General features: G+C 35.7%; 1 protein-coding gene across 1 annotated transcript; it reads right to left on the bottom strand.

Annotated features, from left to right (window-relative positions):
- Window positions 1-915: 915 nt before the first annotated feature.
- On the bottom strand, window positions 916-17,295 carry LOC121409195 (cyclic nucleotide-gated cation channel alpha-3-like). Its single transcript, XM_041601049.1, has 11 exons — window positions 15,245-17,295; window positions 14,603-14,661; window positions 12,653-12,714; window positions 12,061-12,149; window positions 11,415-11,517; window positions 8,865-9,019; window positions 6,907-6,987; window positions 5,968-6,064; window positions 4,971-5,098; window positions 4,339-4,540; window positions 916-2,067 (listed from the first exon to the last, which is right to left on the bottom strand). Exons 1-11 carry the CDS (start codon window positions 16,162-16,164, stop codon window positions 1,882-1,884), a joined length of 2,082 nt encoding a protein of 693 aa, XP_041456983.1. The 5' UTR covers window positions 16,165-17,295; the 3' UTR covers window positions 916-1,881.
- Window positions 17,296-20,703: the final 3,408 nt, after the last annotated feature.

Here is a 20,703-nt window from a genome sequence, read left to right as displayed (position 1 = left end):
TAAAATTCAAAATAACATGGGAACTTCTACATGAAAATCCCCTCTTATATACGATACCGAAGAAACGAATGTTAGCATTTTATGAGATTTCTGAATTCGACTTTATCTGGTTTGCAGAGGGCGGTAGTTTGAATTCACTTAGGGTAGACATGGTAGATGGAAGTGGAAGCGTAATAATGATAATGGCTTTAAATGGATGCTCCGGGCTGAGAATATTATATCTAAATAAAATTCACAAAGCAAAATGCTGACAATTTAATCAAAATCGGATAACATTCAAATAACGAAGGTTTTGAATTTTTAAGTTTAGCAATATTGTGTGAAAACAGTTATAAACACGTCGTAATGGTGACCTGATGATGTCACATCCCCACATTCCTTTTTCTTATGTTATTAACATGAAATCATAATTGTTTCATTTTTTTCATACATGTGTGAACAATGTGTCTCCATTATGATGAAATAAGTTGCAGCAGTAAATAACTAATGCATTTAATCAGTTGTCAGCCCCCCCCCAAAAAAAATGAATAAACCTGATTTCATATAATAAAATACAAAAGATTAAGTGAGGATATGACATCATCAGCCCACCTAATGAATACACATGAAGACATGCCTAAAACTGTTTCACTGGAATAATGCAAATCTTAAAAATTCAGTAACTTCGTTATTTGTTATCCGATTTTGATGATTTTTTTCAGAATGTTGCTCTGTGAATTTTACTCTACATGTATTTATTAAGATATGAATATCTTTCAGCCCGGAGCATCCATTTAGCATCCCTTTAAGTTTATACATGACATGTCAATCCTGAAATGTCACAATGTGAACTTCAAAATAACATGGGAACCTCTAGAAGAAAATCCCCTCTTTCGATAACCGAAGAAATTTTATGAGACTTTTTTTAACTTCGACTTTATCTGGTTTGCAGAGGGCGGTAGTCATTTAAAGTTTGAACGCACTCATAGCTGGAATTAGAAGCAAAGCTATGATGAGGGTTTAAAGCACAGAAAATGTATGACCTTTTTCGGTGACTCGGCATTTGCTCCTGTGACATTTTCTCCGGTCTTAATATCTCAGAAGGCATAGGATTAGAGTTAGGATTGTATTATAGTTTTTGGTTCAGAATAATGCAAAGATATGGATTATGGTTTATTTAGTTTTTGAGATTAGGTTTATGCTTGGCTTAACCTGCAGATTTTCCTTCGGAGCAATTGTCGCCGGAGCAAATGTCATGGCACCTCTTTTTTACACTAATAGTATCTGCGCTCTATCAATAGTCTGCGAACACAGACTCATATTCGACACGTTAACGATAACAGTTCTAGAGTAAAGACTAGACTCAAAGACTCTGTCTGTTACAGCCAGTCACAATAAATAGTGAATCTAGTCTCACTAATTCAGACTCTACATTGTGCACTATGTGAATTGCGAAAACCAATTGGTCTGTGCCTACAGACTACTCTATCCAGGTGGAATATTTAATTGATGAGATGCTGACGTCACCAAGTGGTATTAAAGCAACATACAATCCTTTCACTTAATGTTAAAAAAATATTATCTGCTGTGTCTGCAAACTTGTCCTGGGTGTTGTTTTTCGTTGGCCATGACACCTCAGTGAACCTGGCCATTATGCAAACACATATAGATTTGTGGATTTTTTTTCTTCTTTTTTTGCATGGAAACTCGAGTTCTATTTCATGATACGAAGTGTCACTATCTTTGAAATAAGTGTAATAACATGAGATGATAATATCCATTTAATCAACGAGAGAGGATGTGTTCGTGCATGGTTTGTTGATAATAGGCGTGGGGGTTGAGAAATGTTCGAAAGGACACAACAGAGAAAGATTGAATAAGTAAAATAAATAAAAACTATCGCTATGCATCAGAAGTTTGAAAGGAACTGGTCGCTTTTAAAAGAGCTTCTAATTCTTGATTTCGTTTCTCCAATGCTTGGATGTATGATGCCTTTGATTCGTTCTCTCGTCGGAGTACTGATATCATCTGGACGTGGGTGTCGACCACTGTCTCTTTCTTCCGAGCGACCTCACCAGCTGAAGAAACCTGTAGTGTGAGATATATTAATCATAAAATTAGAGAATGAGAATGTCAATGATGAAGGTGGTGATGATGATGCTCGTAATAACGGAGATGATGGAGATGCTGCTGATGATGATAGTAATGATGAGGATGATGATGATGGCGATCGTGATAACGGAGATGATGAAGATGGAGAAAGAGAGGTGATGATAAGGGAGTTGACGAATATAACGAGGACGATGATGATGGTGGTGATGATGGTGGTGATAATGATGATAATGGTGATGAGGATTAGGATGACGATGATCATGAATATGATGATGATCATGATGATGATGAATACAATGATGATGATGCTAATGATGGTAATAATCATGTCGGAGAAGGAGAGGGCAATGGTGATGGCTATTACGATGATCATTATCATCATGGATATGGTAGTGACAGTTATTTTGATCGTGGTGATGATGATGGTCCTCGTGACGATGGTGACGTTGATGTAAACTTAACCCATATTCATTTATTTATTTATTTATTCATTTAAAAACAGGGAAGCCCATTCAACAATGTGTTGGTCTCCCATGGGGCCCTGTGACAATGTTCATAGCATAACATAACAATTATAACAATTCTTTTACACAGCAATTAGTAAGTACATGTGAAGGAAAAAAAAGAAACATACAATTAACAATAAAAATACAATGACTTAAAAAGCAGATGACGTGAAAGTAACAAGACGTGTATTGCTACAGTTACAATTAGCCAAAATCTGTAAAATTAAGAAAGTAAGCTGAAGTTGTGAGTCGAACAAAAATATCAAAATAGAGGGCCGAGTGTTAATTATGTAAGTAAATGAGGTACAGCTTGAAAAGAATATGGTCGGGAAATTTGTGGTACAATTTTAAAGGGCCAGTGAGAGAAACCTTTTTTGAGCATGTCAATAAATTGCACAAGCCTTGGACATAGAGAAGTTTAATAACTTCTTATCCTTGTTAACCTACAGGTTCATTGAGGTTACCATCCTGATTGAGTGCGTGTCCTCACACCATTCCAAGCTAAGGTCACACTCTTTGTTTATATCTAGGGTCCCGCTCGTCAAGAGGGATTGTCCTTCTTACGTAATGATAAGGAAAATCTCTCAGTCGCGTGCGACCTCACCCTGCGATGACAGATCTATCGCGTGCGTCCTCGTCTGACCTCTAGCTGACGACATGTCTGTTATTTTATAAACCCAGGGTTTCCCTCGTCACAAGAGTCTGTCTGTCCTTGTGTTACATAACACATCAACGACGCTCAGTCGCGTGCAGCCCCTGGCTGAAGCTGAGGACAAATGTTGTTCTTGGGAGAAGGGTAACAGATGGACATGCTACAGTGTACTACGTCCATGGGTAACACTGTGACAGCCATGGACCCTAGGACAACTTAAGGATACTTTGCTCAATGGCAAGCAGCATGGAGTTGGGGGATGAGCTTCCTAAGCTGGTTAATTCGAGTACGAAAAGAAAAATTCTCTGGACCTGCAGTTCATTCCTATATTTCATTACAATCGACTGTTGATTTGTGTCTTTGAATTTCTAATGAAACGTCGGAAAAGGCATGTTTAACTTTAAGAAGTAGTTTAAGTAATTTCTTCTTATTATTTTATACCTGCTGCCATGTGAGAGCGCAAAGATGCATGCGGAGAATATTTTTTTACATGACTAGTGCAACTTGGTGGGACTTAAATTTTGAGAGAGCAAGAGAGGTAAAAGAAACTTAAAACTTGGAGATTTGCAGACACAGTGCAATGAGAAGTGACGAATGAACAATGATGAAATCATTATATTTATATTTGTGCAAGCTTATACTTAATACCCCTTTTCGGGGTAATTTTTAACCCTTAGCAACAGCATGTATACCCTCTATCAAATCTGTCTTTGCAATTATAAGATGGCTAAATGAAAGGGAGAAAGCATGCTTCCATTTCGCCTAGTGTCTCCCATTTCCTCCCCCATTTTCTCTTCTTATTCTAATTGTTTACTGGATAGATTTTTTGAGGGTACTGGTGCTGTTTTGACGAATGTTTCATAAAGCTCTTCGTAACTAAACGGATGACTTAACGCACGACTAATAACCATTTTGGGGGCTAAATGATAGCATTCTTAACTATGTAACTAGTTTAATCATTTTACAAACAAGTCATGCGTGACTTTATAAACAGCATGTCAGGATATGATTTTTGAGGAGCGCTGCCCCCCCCCCCGTTGATCTGCCCCTGATCTTATTTCAACTGATTTCCAGTGTCCCAGTACATACTATTTTCTCCAAAATAACGCCTTGGTCGTCTGGTTGCCTCTCATCTATCACGATATCGGATAGAGTCGAATAGCGAGCAGACGAATTCCGGTTCTTTGCTTTGATGTATTTGACCGTCTTGAGTATCCGTCTGGTCTCGTCGGGTTGGAGTGAATCATTCTGAGCTGAATCTTTCCCCGCTTCTGGATAAATATTGGCACCTCTGCTCAGTTTATGAAAAAGACAAGGAATTTAAATAAGACGATTTACTTGGTACCTTTCAACGTTTCAAGTTAAATCCGAGTCAACTGTAAAATTTTACTTTAAAATCTGAACAAAATATTGGCTTCCATTAATAAATAATTGTATCTTGATAAAACTCACTTAAATCAATATCACGTTCGTCCCTCATTCATGTCATTACGATGAATCACTAAATTTTTTTAAAAAGTCAAATAGATTTTCACAAGCTTATATAGGCCTAAATAAGTTGGCTTTTTAGCTATAGAAAAAAAAGATAATCAAATCAGAAATATATACATGTAGTATGAGAAAGTACACATCCTTTGTAGTATTGCTTTCAAATAAAATCAAGTTAACATCTCCAGAATTTGTTTTCTACACTGTTAATAAAAAAGATGTATTTCATTTACCTTCTTTGAGCATGACTTTCGGTTCTGGTACGGTATCTTTCGTTATCCGTTCCATTGACACCGGTACAATCAGAATCTTTCGGTTGTAATTTGCTAAGTTTGATTAGTGCTTCCTCCTCAAACATACTCTGTAAAAAACAACAAGGCTGACTTAGTTTATTTTTTTCATGTCTCCATCATCTAATGCATCGAAATTTACACTCATATACCAAATGATTATCCTGAGAAAAAATATGCAAAAAAAAAATCAGACCGCTCAATGATAACAATTCTGATAGATTCGTACAAGCAATCAGATAATAAATACCTTTCAGTTTTATGTCGTACAAGCATTTCGAGGGGCGGGGTGGGGAAGGGAGATTAGAGGGCAGCGAGAAAAGATTCTCGAAGATAATTCATGACGGAGCAATGATGTACACTATCAACTGGTGACAGTGAATTACACGTTGTAGGTCTATACTTGGAATACCCATCATTATAATTTTTTCTCTGCAGCTTCAAGGGTAGATCCATGATGTCAGAATGAGGTGGGGGCACAAAATGTTATTGATATTGAAAAAAATTTTTTTTTCTAAAGGAGGTACTAGAGGGGCGCACTCTAAAAATATATTTGGTTAGAAATGCTCCATAAGGGTCATTATGTGTCCAACCAACATTGGGCATTTTTATTTATCTAGTGTGATGAAGATTTTGTCAATTCTATTTTTTTTACCTTAATATGCTTCCCGCATTGGGTAAAATACTTTCCCAAATTGGTCGGAAACATAATTACCCTTGTGTTGGTTAAAATTTTACACAATATATTTTTTACAGTGCAACGTACCACATAGCATCGTCGGTGATTAAGTTTGGAGTGAAAAGTGGGTGAAATGTGCCCCCGGTGCAACACCCCACCCCCTGGACCACCCTCTGTACACATTGTTCAATGAACTGGGAATAGTGCATATCCGGGCCTATTGTTGTTCATAAATTGCAGAGTATTTATCATTTTGGTTACCTTCACAGTCGGGTAATCTTTCATTACACCCAAGACGTCCTCACGAGAGAGAGAAAAAAGCTCGGAAAATCCAACAGAATATACATCAGCTATTCTCCTATACCAACGATAAAAATGGGAATCCTATAATTGTTTTTTTTTTAATTAACAATGACATGGATAAAATAACACGTTATAATTATTGATATACAGACAGTAGAATAGTTTACATTTATACAGAAACTAAGTTAAAGAAGATGTGCGACTGATGTGATAAGCACAGGAGTGGTGCCATTCTATTTTGATATGGAGTAAGATGAACTGAAGTTGATGTCAGTTTTTCACATTAAAACAGGGGCAATATACAGTTGCACGATCCAGGCCTCTCCTGTTTCGTGTTTTCATACCTATCTCTCTTCTTTCATCTTCTTTCTTCCTGGCTCCTTTAGATTTCTATTACTTAGATAAATAATGCAAGGAAAATTCAATGCTGAATGAAGGGTTCATTCCTCCGGAAAACCATGAGTGAATATAAATGTTTTTAATTAGACCTATAATTGTGATCGAGTGTTTTATATAAATGTGTGTGGATGTAGCCTAGTATGTTAGGCCTAAAATGAATTGTAATATAGCCGTGGTTTATTCACGCCTTATTGTTTTGTTGAGGCATTTAGTTTACAGTGTTACTTCCTGATATGCTGATTTGTGGTACATATGTCGGTGTTTAATAAATACACAGGGAAAACCCCTGTTGTCATGGTTACAATTAATGTCAACACAATAGGACGAATATTAACCACAGAATGATGACTATTATCATGCAGGCCCTATACATTAAAAATAGCATTCATTTTTTCTCCCGGAAATGATCTAGCATTGCATTAATATAATTATATGATTTTGATAGTTAAGTGCAAATCCTTAACTACTAAAAGTCCCCGGTTTTCATTTTTAATTTACCTGTTTCCCTCCAGGTTGAGAATACCGTCCTCTCCAAAATAGTCACCTGATTTGAGCGTAGAGATCACTTGACCTGCATCACTATATTAAGTGAGAAAACAAAAGTGAATTAAATGTGGTAAATGATAGATAAAGCATTCCAGGGGAGATGAAATCATCCATTCCATTCAAAGACAAGGCATAAGCGATGGTGTGTCTCGCCCACTTGTGTCAGTGAAAGTAACCAGAAATATACCAGTTTGTGACGGACGGACGGCATTTTGATCCCTTAGTCTGGCCTTAACCTCTGTTGGGCGAGACAATAAATTAATGCAAATTCAGAAAATAATAATGAATATACCCTGACATAGCAGCCATTGCCAAATAAGCGGTCAAAAAAAGAGAAAATAAATGTAGTTTCGAGCTACAGGGTGCCGTATACACCAGCATGACCAATGCACATGTTCTAAGTCAATTGATAGGTCTTGGTCTAACTCTGTGCTAAAATCTTTGGAAAGCCAAAATGTCACAATTTTATTTACCATGTTTACATTGTATGATTCTCATGATCACTTTTCTCTGCCTCACTGTACAAAGTTGAAAACAAGTACTCACTGTCAATCATGCACAAAGGAGAGGGAACCTGTTTCACAAGCTCTGCTTTCACAAGGTTTCCTCCACATGACAGCTTTTAAGTTACATGATCATTAATAATTATTTAATTGCTTTCATGAATGTATTGTATTGTTTTATTTCAATCTACTTTAACTTTTATCTTTTCCATAATGATCTTGAGAAGTACAAAATGTATTTACTTTGCTGTTAATGTGGATATAAATGAAATGAAATGAAGCAATTAAGAATGATTTGAGATTAAAATGAGCCGATGAATTGAATTTATTGGCTACACTGTTAGAAAATAAAAGAAGTCCCCGCAGCAGAGTCTCGAGAACACCTGTAATCTTACCGGATTAGGTAATCTTACATTATATCATGTATAATTACAGGAAATTAGTATTTGGTGAATAGAACCTTACAAATTTCCTTAAATAAAACATCCTTTCCCTTTTTTAAACAGACCTGTCCGGTTAAATTGTAGAAAACTCCTGTTTTATGAATTTACAGAATGATTCTGTTATTGCTTTCTGCAAAATTTTCTCTTTTTTCTGTAATATCAGGGTTTTTTTTAACAGCATACTATACATTCTACCACAACTGACTATTCATTAATTAAACCGCAAATTTAGACCAGTTTTAATCAGAACATGTTCAGAATATGGGCCAAGATTTTTTTTATACTTTTATTTTTAGTCCATATCTGACCCGGAAACAAGAAAACAATATAACTTTTTATGAATAGACCTAAAATTTAATTACAACTCCTCCCACATGACATGACGTCACATAACTAAGGCTTTTTGTGGACCAATTTTCGGCAGTACTCCTTAATTATAATTTTCTCCTATTCAAGCTTCTTTATTTACTACAGTTAAGGCTCTTTGAGAAGCAATTGAAACCAATGATATGATTTACGAGGATCATTATTATAGTGTTTTGAAAGCAAATACTGCAATGTATAAGCAGTGAAAATGCATTTGATATATAATAGCTAATTAACTTTCGATTTTCAGTGATATGTTCATTCCATATTCTTCTCCTTCATTTCCTTTTAATAATTAAAATGTAACATAAGCGGGAGTACCCTGAACAATGTCCCATTTGCCTTCAAGATCTTTATTTCTTAATGATTTACTATGATAAAATTGATGTTTTCTATCATACCGAAGCTTAAGTACGTGTTCATCACATAATTATGATGTATGTTGTATTCCTGTAAAAATCATCAGTTCAGTTTTTCACTTCCTTTTCTATTTCCCTTTTCATTCCTGGATCCCGTGACAGGAGAGCAGTTTCAAGATAGGTACAGCTCATAACGGAAAATCCAACCATACTAATGATATCAAACATTATAGTCTTACTCAGTAATCTTGAAAAATCCATGGGACACAATAAACATCTCCTTTGCAACGGCACCTTTCTTATAGACGATATCATCAGGAGTAAAGATACATAAATGCATCTTAAGAACAAGATCATGAAGGAATTCAGGAGGACAAAACTTCAGAATCGAAACCTGTATAATAACACACACAAAATACAATTCAAAAGATCGTTTATATGCAATACTTTGTTTAGTGGCAAATTCATATTGATAATTAACAATGTGCATAAGAATATATATAATAAAACATAATATTTTCATTTCTATATGCTTGTGAATATGGATACAATATGCATTTAAGAATATGTATATCGCAAATGGGTTTATTAATTACTGAACATTATACACGATACAAGTGAGAGGGTATTTATACATAATCGGAAGTCTGATCAATGTGATTAAGTACTCTATCATAATCATGATTTATGACCCACTTGGGCTGTATAGTTCTTTATAATACAGTGACATAAATCATAATCAAACATGACGAACGATGATTGGCTGAAATCTATCACGTGATCATGGTGACAAGCCAATTATTTCAAATAACATGAAAATTTGCTAGTGGTTGCACTATTTATTTGTTTTTTTTATTCCCTTATATAAAATTACACATACAAAATACATATATACAGAGAATATTTGTGTTCAAAGTCACATTATGAATAAATAGTAAATAAAACATGTTGCTGATGGTCTTACAGAAGTTATATTCACTAGTAACTACTTCTTTGGATTAATATGTAGTTCTAATGACCAGTCATGGTCTTTAGATGAGCATGGTATAAGACTCCACAGCACTCTCTTGACTATCTTGTAAAAACTTATAGAATAATTACACACGCTTGTTACATGGAACCAGTCTAAATGCCATCGGCTATGCCTCGCGCGTGTCAGAATTCTCTCAAAAGGTACATTATGCGTGTAAAGCTCCCAATGGTGGGTATATATGTATTTTTATTTATAATGTACATGTTTACAAATCATTAAGTAATTGTATTTACTATCACTTAATTTACATTGAATGAAATAAAGAACCTTACAAACAAAATGTAAAAAACAAACCCGAACTATGTCGATGGTAGATTTTATGAAAATGTTAACCAAGAGCGATGAGAAGGTGATTTATTTTTATTAGTAAAAAACTTATATGAACATCGAAAAGAATCACGGCATAATTTACATAAAATCAAGAACTGTTGATAAACATTTTGGTTTGGTTATTCACTACTCATGAAGCCTATAAAATATACTTCAATAAAAATGAAATATTAAAGACAGAATGTTTATTATAAATATGATTAAAAAATATTTATGTAGATTATACATCTGGCATGCTACTTGATTTTCACCTCAAAAAACCAAGGAAAGAAAAGTTGATGTCATTTAGATTATATGACAATGAGATCGTCCCATAATAATAATAATAATAGACAGTTCTTGTATAGCGCATAACACATTATAAATAACGTCTCTATGCGCTTCCAAAGGACTTGGATATTATTACCCTGGCTTTAGCCCCGCAGCCTTTTACAGCGCGGTGGCATTTCAAGGAATAAATTCCTGCCAGGTACCCATTCACCTCACCTGGGTTGAGTGCAGCACAATGTGGATAAATTTCTTGCTGAAGGAAACTACGCCATGGCTGGGATTTGAACCCACGACCCTCTGTTTCAAAGTCCGGAGACTAATCCACTGGGCAACAACGTTCCACTCATTTCATTTCGTTTATTTTCTTTTCATACTAATACAATTAGTCGTCCCTGTCCCACATATTTACATTATAATTAGACAGAAAAAAAAGGAAAGAGCGTACAACGTAGACAAGATATTTCTGCAACAGGTTGATGAATGGAGGATGCTGCTAAAAAAACTTGTAGAGTGCAGCCTCCGGTTGAAACATTCTTTTAAATAGTATATATACCCAAATAAGAACTTAACGATACAAAATGACAACGACATCTATACATACGCTGTAGTGCATAATATCATTTAAATTGATAGTGTAAAAAAATGAAGAAGAAAGATAAGATTAGAAAGAGATTGATATGAGATCCTGACAATTTTACCCAAGCCATTACGATCGACGAAACCCATATGATTGATCAACATGACAATGGACCATATTTTTTCTCCCAAAATGTATGCAATGGCGTCCACTTTATCAAATATATGTGAGTGAGTGATGAAGAACTAAATTAATTGAGAATTCTTTACATTATTTTTTTTTCAAACTTCAATTTAACCTTAAACTCCGACAACCAAGCAAGCAAATAAACAAATATATTTTCTGATCTTTGTGAATAAGTTGTATAATTCATTAATGCCTAGTCGTGAATTCCCACAGAGAATACTTGTTCCCCGATGATGTTGACTGATACATATTCAGGCTCCGACATTCTGGAATATTTTCAACTAGTTGTATGCACCCAAGATTTCCCTTTTAAACAATCAGGATGGTATAACTGTAACTACATCAGTGTTGATGCCCAAAACCTCTAAAATTAATATTACATACTACACATACCTTTTTCAATGTTTGTAGATTGACATGAAGAGCGAGTTCCGTGCGGTGTGTCTCTGGGAGAAGACCGAGTGAATTAACGTCACATTGACCACGAGTAGCCCCACTTAAAACAAAAAATACAGATATTTAGAATTAAACAAAATAATTAGTACATTACTATGTGCCACACCCTCACAAAGTATATGTACCTTTGAAAGTATTTTTTGGGGGGTCGATATGGCGTATCGCGTAAAATTAATAAGTTGCGAGCGAGCGAAGCGAGCGGGCAACTTAATAAAATAATATTCGGAAAATAACATCATATTTCACCCCTATCCCTTTCCTTTTCTGTCTTTTTTCTTGGTCGTAAAAAATAGGGGGGCAAGAGCCCCTAGGCCCCCTACTATACGCTTTACATGTAAAAGAGCTAATCTGATCCCAAATTCCACTCCTCTTATAGAGTGAGACGAAGGGTCAGTCCTTTTGGAGTTGGATTCACATCTTTTGTCAGTGCATTATAGCTCATTCTGGAGTGAAAATATCTAAAAATTTACACAGGTTACTACTAGTACTACTATACTACTAGTACCACTACTACTGCTCCTATATTGCTTCTACTACTGTAAATACCACTTACTACTGCTATACTGCTACTGGCCCTACTTACCGTTCCCATGTGTAATCATACCACCTAAGTATCCGAAGTTGAACATCTCTTGGAACATTATTTCTTCTCATGTAACCTTTAGCATGATCCTGATATAGTAATACAAAATAGAATCACAAGTAGAATGTTATAATAATAAGAACAAACATGAAAAACTGTAACAATAATAATATCATAACAATAACGATATAGATATTGTGATAATATAATAATAATAATAATTATAATAATGATAACAATGAGAAGCAGAAGAAGAAGGAGAAGGAGGAGAAGAAGAAGAAAAAGAAATACTTCTAATGATAATAATGTTTGTTATCTTTATCATTTTCATCATCATCATTATAATTAGTTATAGAGTCCCCTACCTTTTTAAAGAGCAAAGAATTACTGGAAAGAAACGAAATTGCATGCAGCAGAAGTATGCATACAATTCTCTGAATTCTATTAAATCCTGCATTTGATATTAAAATATATATATATATATAATTTTCTCTCTACTTGCCTTCAAAGAAACACATGATGAAAGTAGATGGGTGAATGTTAAAAATGCTATAAAAACTAAATATTTAGTCCTCATGGAACATATACTTACCACTTCCCGTTCAAATTCCATTCGGGTCAAGTTGCGATTTCCTATGATATTTCCGACTTGTCCTGTAATTCAATGGCAGTGAATACAAGGACCAAAATAATAACCGTGTTCTCTACTGAAACCTCTACTTGTATTCGAAAGAAACCCCACATAGTAACATGGGCGGAAATCCCAGGGGGGACGTGTCCCCCCTACTCAAAATAGTAGGGGGGACACAATAGCAATTGTCCCCCCTACTATTTTGGGTCTTTGGTGATGCTAAGAAATATATAACTCAAAATGGGAATAAAACGTGCGTTTTGGGACGAGATGACTTTTTTTTTTCGTCGAAATGACTTTAAATTTTAGGTAATAGCCTTTTCTTTTTTTTGCTTGTCAAATTTTCCAGACCCTTGTACCCCCTACCTTTTGGGAAAGATTTCCGCCCCTGCATAGTAAGGACTATACATGCTTCTCGAACTTTGCAATTAATAGTTCTATGTTATACAGGTATGCTAAATGATGTCTGATCGAAATTCTGTAAGTGTGAAAATCAAAAATAAATACATGACTTTTTGTCACATAAAAATAATAATAATTATGTATACAGGCCAAATCATGTAATGATGATATGCCCGTTCTTCTTCTTCTTTGTTCCACCAAATACGCAATAATATGACATTTCCTGTTTTTATAACATGATTGTTTTTGCTTGTTTTTATAACATGCGTTCGGGTTTGTGATTTAATAATAAAACTGAATATAACTGAGCTCTACTAATGTTGAAGAATAATTAACAGTCATGTGTGCATAATAATGATAATAATAATAGGCATTTATACAGCACCATCTATCTAGAAATAATCTATTCCGAGGCGCATTGTTTATTATTATCATTCCCCGGTTTTAGCTCGAGCTGCCTTTCAGCTGCCTTTCATGGCGGGTACCCAGTCACCTCACCTGGGTTGAGTGTAGCACAATGTAGATAAATTTCTTGCTGAAGGAAATTACGCCATGGCTGGGATTCGAACCCACGACCCTCTGTTTGAAAGTCAGACGACTAATCCACTGGGCCACAACGCTTATAACAGGTACAGACTTAGATAAAGTTAAGGGTGCAATTTGATCCTTTGGAAAGGTACAACAATGTGCAGCTGAAATCGAAAAAAGACACCTAACATTTTCGCCACTAATTTACCCATGGACAAAATATTTTTGTCGGTTGTCATTTCTTCATATGACTTTCTAGTAGTACTTTATCATTACCACAAAACAAACTGAAGTTCCTCATTTGTTTGGACAGTAGGTTTAAAAATTTTGCGAAAATGGCTGATTTTTCTAGCATGGAATCGCCCTGCAATGTTGCAAAATTTTGATACTGTATAAAATTATGACATGGATTGACAATTGGGTTGAAGTATCATTCTAAGGAAGTACACCTCTCTTCCCATTGATTTTTCTCACCTTTAATTCACCCATAATCCAACATTTTTTGTTGGTAATCCGTTTTTCAGATGACTACCTGCTATAACTTCATTATTGACAAAAATAGTTTTCTATTGCTCAAGCAGTCAGCTAAGAGACTTGAAATTGTTGTCAAAATGTCCCGTACGACACGTATGGAATCGCCCTGCAGATGTTGGTACAACTTTGGGGCAAGTTTCACCCTAAAAAGTATTCCAAGACTTGCGATTTCACACCTATAAGGCGTAAGATCGCATGTGTTCATGATACATGTTATGTGTAGACGTATGATTGAAAATCTCGATCTTTCAATAACGAGAAAAAAGTAGTCACTGATTACTTTCGAAAGCATGGTGATTTATGATTCATTTTAGAGGTATACCAGTTTAATAACGTATACAGTGCATACTGAATACGATAATTGACGACCTTATCATAAAATTAAGAAATAAATAAACGAATAATTGAATGAAATAAAAGGGGTCTTGGTTTAAACTTGAATCTTACCAACAACCGTTGCAAAGATGAAAATACCAATCAGGTATCCAATAATTTGAATTACATATCTGTATAAAGACAGAAAATCAGAAAATATGTTTTGAATTTAAAATACGAAATTAATTACCGAAACCATTTATCGCGTATGTACATATTATAAAATTTTATACAAAATAATATAATATCAGTGAGATTGGGTATATCAGTTCCAGTAATTACACCTTGTTTATTGATGTTGTAGCTTATTTATGAATGAAATTATATATCATATCATTCATTTGAAAGGAAATATCATATCGTATAAAACAAGAAAAGGCCAAAATATAAATTCTAGATTTAAAGGGGCATGATGTATAATATAGATGGCACACTGTTGAAACGCTGTTTAAAATCTTAAGCACATTGTTTCGGCCTGTCGCTCTAACAAGATGTTAAAACTCTTTATAAAATTGTTTGAAGTTTGTTAATTAAATTGCTTAAACCTTTTTTAACAACTTGTTTAAATCTTTAAATAATTGTTAGATTTACTGGTTTAAACAACAGTTTTACTGTGCAGAGTGGATTAATGAATCAATCTCGATTAAAATCGAATCTAACTACATATATCTGACAAAAATAAAAATAAAGTTGAGACTTGAGATTTGAACTTACTCGACTTCAGTGTGAGGAGAAGGTAGTTCACCAATCGTTGTCAGTGTCATGGTTGACCAATAGAAAGAAACAAGGTATTTCAATGCTAAAGTAGCGTTATCCCCATCAGGTCCATAAGTTATATCTGGTGCAAGTCGATGAACTGACTCTTGGCAGATAAGATGATAAGCCGCTGCTGTCCAATGCAAGCTAAGTAGTAAGATGTGTGTTAGATATAGGACACGAAAGGTATTCGGAAGATGTGTTCTTGTTTCAACCTTGGTATACCATGTGTAGAATCTGTAGGCCCGAAGGAATCTTGGAAACCTGATAATTGTGTGCAGATTTTCTGTATTGATGAGATAGAACAGATCTGTTGGCAGGAGGGAGATGATGTCAACAATGAATTTCTTTGACTTAACGTAATGGCATAGTAGAATCTTTACGTCAGTGACCAGAAGACCTTCTTCCAAGTAAGCAGTACGTGCCTGAACCACGATGTCAAGAATATAGATAAAGTCACAGAAGTAGTCCGCAAGGAACCATCCAACGGGACTCTTATCCTGGAGCTCTGGCCAGGCCTCACGGGCAATCAACACCCAGAGATTATACACCACAGCGATGCTGACCACTGTCAACCAGTAGAGAAGAAAATCACCATCAGGAACAAAGATTGTTTTCATTCTGTCATCGTCCCCGTTACTCTCATCTTCTTCAATGACCACAGACATGACGGTCGAGCCACATTTCGATGTGTGGTTACTTACATCAAGGTGTCTTCTTGTGGTAAATCTCCTAAGAAACGAATCCACCATTACTGGTTGTCCACTCGTCATGTTATTTTTTCGATTTATCTTTTTCTTTTTCCTTGCAGCCGCAATTGGTGAAAGCACAAAACGGCCCTGAGTCACCATATTCGGCGCTGGTTCCTCCGACATCATTGCAGAAATTGTCCTATTACAATACCCCAGCTGTAGATTTATGTTTGGTAAATGCTGGCTAAATATCCTTTACAATAAGTATAATCATGTTTGTATTGTTTATAGTGGTTAAGCAGACGCTCGTTTCCTCACTGGAACGCACATATTTCAGTAGACGGATCATTTCCAGAGTCAACAATCCTTTTCTCTACCTATGTCGGCTTTTAATAAGCGTGATCATTTGAGTTGGTCTGTACTAGAAGCTGTGAAAGCAAGAAGTGTATCCGTCAGTTATTCATTAGGCCAATCACATCTAGTAAGTTACATAGGGAAATGAAAGTCTCGTGGATCCGGGTCATTTTGTGTATTAAGTACATCAATCATATTTTTAGTCGTTAAAATTCTATGTTATGTTTTGATATCGTTTTGGTCGTTACGCTTCCGAAACCGGTGAGGGTACTCAGATCATGGAGATATCACCGCTAATATCTCCTTGCTCAGATGAGAAATCCGTCCCTGAATACTTAGAGTTGAGCAACTGATCGAACTTCTTCTTCTTCTTATATTGGTTTGAGTGGAGATTAGTCACATTTGACTACTTGTTGTCATTGACTCCCTTTTCTATAAAATCTCACTGCTCGTTAGACTAATGATATATATATATGACCAATATACATGTATACATAGATCTATATATATGTTTTTTTTTTCTTGTGCATCCTTTCAGTATAAAAAGAAAATTACACACAAAGTTAAGTATTAACTCTTTTGTCTCAAATGACATATGAAGAATCTTCACCAAAAACAGACCACTATGATCTTCAGCCCAGTTCCAACCAGTGACCAAGGTAGTATGTCTTTAAAAAGACTATCACTACCCAGGTCGCATTCAGATCCTGTATCAACCACTGCTGTAAAGTCGTTCAAAGTTTAGAAGATGTATCCAGAATGTCAAAACCCATGATGAACTATTAACCTTGTAGATAGAGAGTCTTCTCGTCCAACCGCGATAATGCTTGTCAATTAAATGCCAGAGCTTGAGAGTACGGAATCCTTCTCGCGATTAATTTAATTGTTCCCTGATCACTGATGAAATATCATCAATATTCTATGAATAGGCTGGGAAATTCCAGTTGGTACAAAGCCATCGCTTAGTAGGCTATCGAAAAAAAATGTCGTCATGTTTCCTTATGATGGTATAAGCCCTAGTCACACAAGTAGCAGAAGGAACCAGAATGTGATGTACGAACTTTATTTAGTTATTATACATGTATATCTGTGTATTTGACATTCGTTCGGAGTAGTTCAACCATGCTATAACAGTTCGCTCAAGTTCGTGATACCAGCATGAATAATTTACTTATGAACAACACTTTCCTTATAAATAATATACTATATCCAACTTTGAATACATGCTCTATCGCATTTTAGAGAGAACTGTAGGATAATCAACTTTGAAACGACAGCAGCGGCTACTGAAATCGAAATTGGTATTGCTCGGTCAATACTAATATAACCACATAAAATTTAAAACTATCATTCGAACCTTACCGATTACTCTTTTTATTCATTTTGGTTGATTTCTATTGATTTTGAATAAGTGTAACAGTGGCAAATGATATATCATTTGCTCTTTGAACTCCAACCACAGGAAACTAGGTAGCGGAAGTTTGTTGCTCTGGAGAGGATCGGACATAAAGCATATTGAAAATGACATGTTTTTTTGTTTTATTTTCGTTTCTGGAACTATTATGTCTGGCTTCTCTTCCTCATATGAGATTTATTGATATTGTGATTTTACAAACTATATGCACAATTATTAGCAAACATTACTCATTGATTGGGGCACGGGGGAATGCGTTTCGGAGAGGGGGGGTGGCATGTTCAATCATCCCCCACTTTTCAAAATAAAAAAAAAATACCACTGTTAATGTAAGGATTCATCTTTAAATGCAGTCAAAGTGCTTCAATTGTCTTAATTTTGCAATTTAAAAACACAAAATTTCGTGCGCGGTCGCTCCGCTCCCGCGCTCATCAACCTATTCTTACAATAATCTGGCCATGACAAATCCCTACGTTTAGCTTATTGGTAATGTTATATCCACTTTATCATGGAAGTTTAATTACAATAAGTCCATTAATGAATATGATTCCAATGACTTTCAAATATGATTATAAATTTTACCAGAAACGAATGAAAACATTTTTTTTTATTGTGCAGGACCCCTTGGTAGAGCAGTTTTGTAACTGAAAGAGCTACCCTGCTGAAATAAAACGGAAATAAATAAAATAAATAACACATACACTTTCGTGAATATGGGAGGGGTCATCTGGTATCTTTGTGGAAGCGGTATTTTGTACGAAACATATTTGGCCTACCGTATTCTTCAAAAGTATACGATGAGTTACTGATGACATTGATCAAATCAATTCCGTCAAGTACCGTTTTATCCATCTATATAGGGGACTTTAAATCACGTTAATTAACACAACAATGTAACAACTATTTCATAAATGAATTTTGCTCAGAATTTGGAATGTTGAATCATGTCTCAATATAACCTTAAAGATTATTCGAAATATCTCATTTTCATATCCATCATTGTGATATTTGCACGTTTTTTTGAAGTTTAGATTTCGTAGAAATTTATTATTTCGTACAATCATACACATAGAAGTGTTTTATCTATACTCCAGGAATCTCCAAAGAAGTGGAAGGATAAGCTCATAGAGAGAGTTGCACGCGTCACGCCTTGATTTCCCCGTGCATGTGGCATGTAATGAACCCTTGAGTGGGCAGGTACGTCAGATAAAAGGGTTATGTACACGGTATACACAGCCCTAGGTGTGGGGTTGTCCCCCAAATTTTCAATTTTCAGGTCAATATATTGCTTTAACCCCCCCCCCCCTGCTCGAACAGGATTTACGCCAGTGGATTGGGACAAAATTACACTCGAACAATCCAAGAATGCACATTATTTTGACCACAGTCGTCAAAATTGGGGAGCCCTCCCATGAACTGATATGATGAAGAGGATCCGAAAACGAAACAATTTCAAGCGTAATTTGTTCATTACCTTTTATTCATTTTGTTTATATCCAACCCGGACCAGATTCAAGCTCGCCAAAGCTTGCATGATTTGGAGAATTTGATTGATTTGGCTTGAATGTAAATTCTTGCTTTTGGTTCTGAAATTCAATTTAGTAAATTCAACATGTTAAATATATTTATTTCTATCTCTAGCACCAAAAGAAGAGCCGTGAAATCTTCGAATCGCATCCTTTTCATGTGCACCTCTGGAAAATCATTGGGAAAAAGAAAACATTTTGCTCATGCCGGACCAATTAACCCTCGTTTTCACAGCTTCTTAAAAAAAAATATGGAATAAGAGATTTTTTCAGAGAAAAAAGATTTTTCCGCATCCTCCTCCTCCCCCTCCCTCCCCCTCTCTTTCAATCCCATTCTCTCTCCCCTTCCTCCCCCTCTCTCTCTCTCTTGATATCTTTCTGCTTGTTTGTTTGCTTCGCTCTCTGCTTTCATTTAGAAGCCGTGAGTATTGAATTGAAAATAGAAATAAGAATTTTGTCATTCATATATCGCCACACCGCGCATGTCGAGACGACCGAGTTGTCATAATTTTGGTCATTGCTTTATTCAGCGGAAGAGCGAACTGGATACGTATTACGACCCTAAATCTATGAGCAGCAAGTTTTTGCGATTTCTACAAGGTGCTAACGTATAATTGTTTTCAATTTCAATGGCGAATAACAAAAATCAATTTATTGGCACATTCTGTTCTTTTCCTTCGAACATGTAAAATGCAAGTAATTCATCAATAGTACTGTTCAAATTAAATGACTGCTAGAAACTGTATAAACATGACAAAGTACTGAGCAAAGGAAGAATTTACATGATAGTAAAAAACACACACATAATTATATAATTACAATAAGGTTTGATGCTACACATACAGTATTTACACGCTGCCCCGGCCCATGGGTCTCCCCCTCGAGCCGAGTAGTCTGCCAGGGGAGTGTTTCATCAACATTTTCATCTGACAAGTTGTCAGATCTGACATCTTTCTCTGATGTTGATTGGCTAAGAGGTACTGTTACTATGGTAACTGTCGGATAAAATGGGACTTGTCGGATGTAACGTCCGACAAGTCCTTTCATGAAACGCTCCCCCGGTGGGTCTTAATGGGCAGCCTACTCATGCCTTGCCTGGTGTACTGAAGGCTCTCTCGCTCAGGTATGTGCCAGTCTTTGCATGGAGACACACCTGTTGATCAAAGTTCCAATCAGGGACTGTGCCTGCAGTCTACGAGCCGAGGCAGCATACAAGGTAATAGGGGTGTAACTTTACTGACTAACAAGGTCAAGTGCATCAGGAGGATAGATTGGCATCACAAAATACCATTGACGTATTAGTTTCGGGGCTCGCTCGCATTCATCCAAAATATAGGCTAACCTGGTATTTATTTATTTATTTTTTGGGGAGGGGTTAATTCAATATTTCAGCGTTATTTGATATATGGCCGATCGACTCTCTTGCTTCGT

Source organism: Lytechinus variegatus, chromosome 2 (genome assembly GCF_018143015.1).
Source record: "Lytechinus variegatus isolate NC3 chromosome 2, Lvar_3.0, whole genome shotgun sequence".
NCBI classification, from domain to species: domain Eukaryota; kingdom Metazoa; phylum Echinodermata; class Echinoidea; order Temnopleuroida; family Toxopneustidae; genus Lytechinus; species Lytechinus variegatus.
This window is presented reverse-complemented; position numbering and strand designations above follow the sequence as displayed.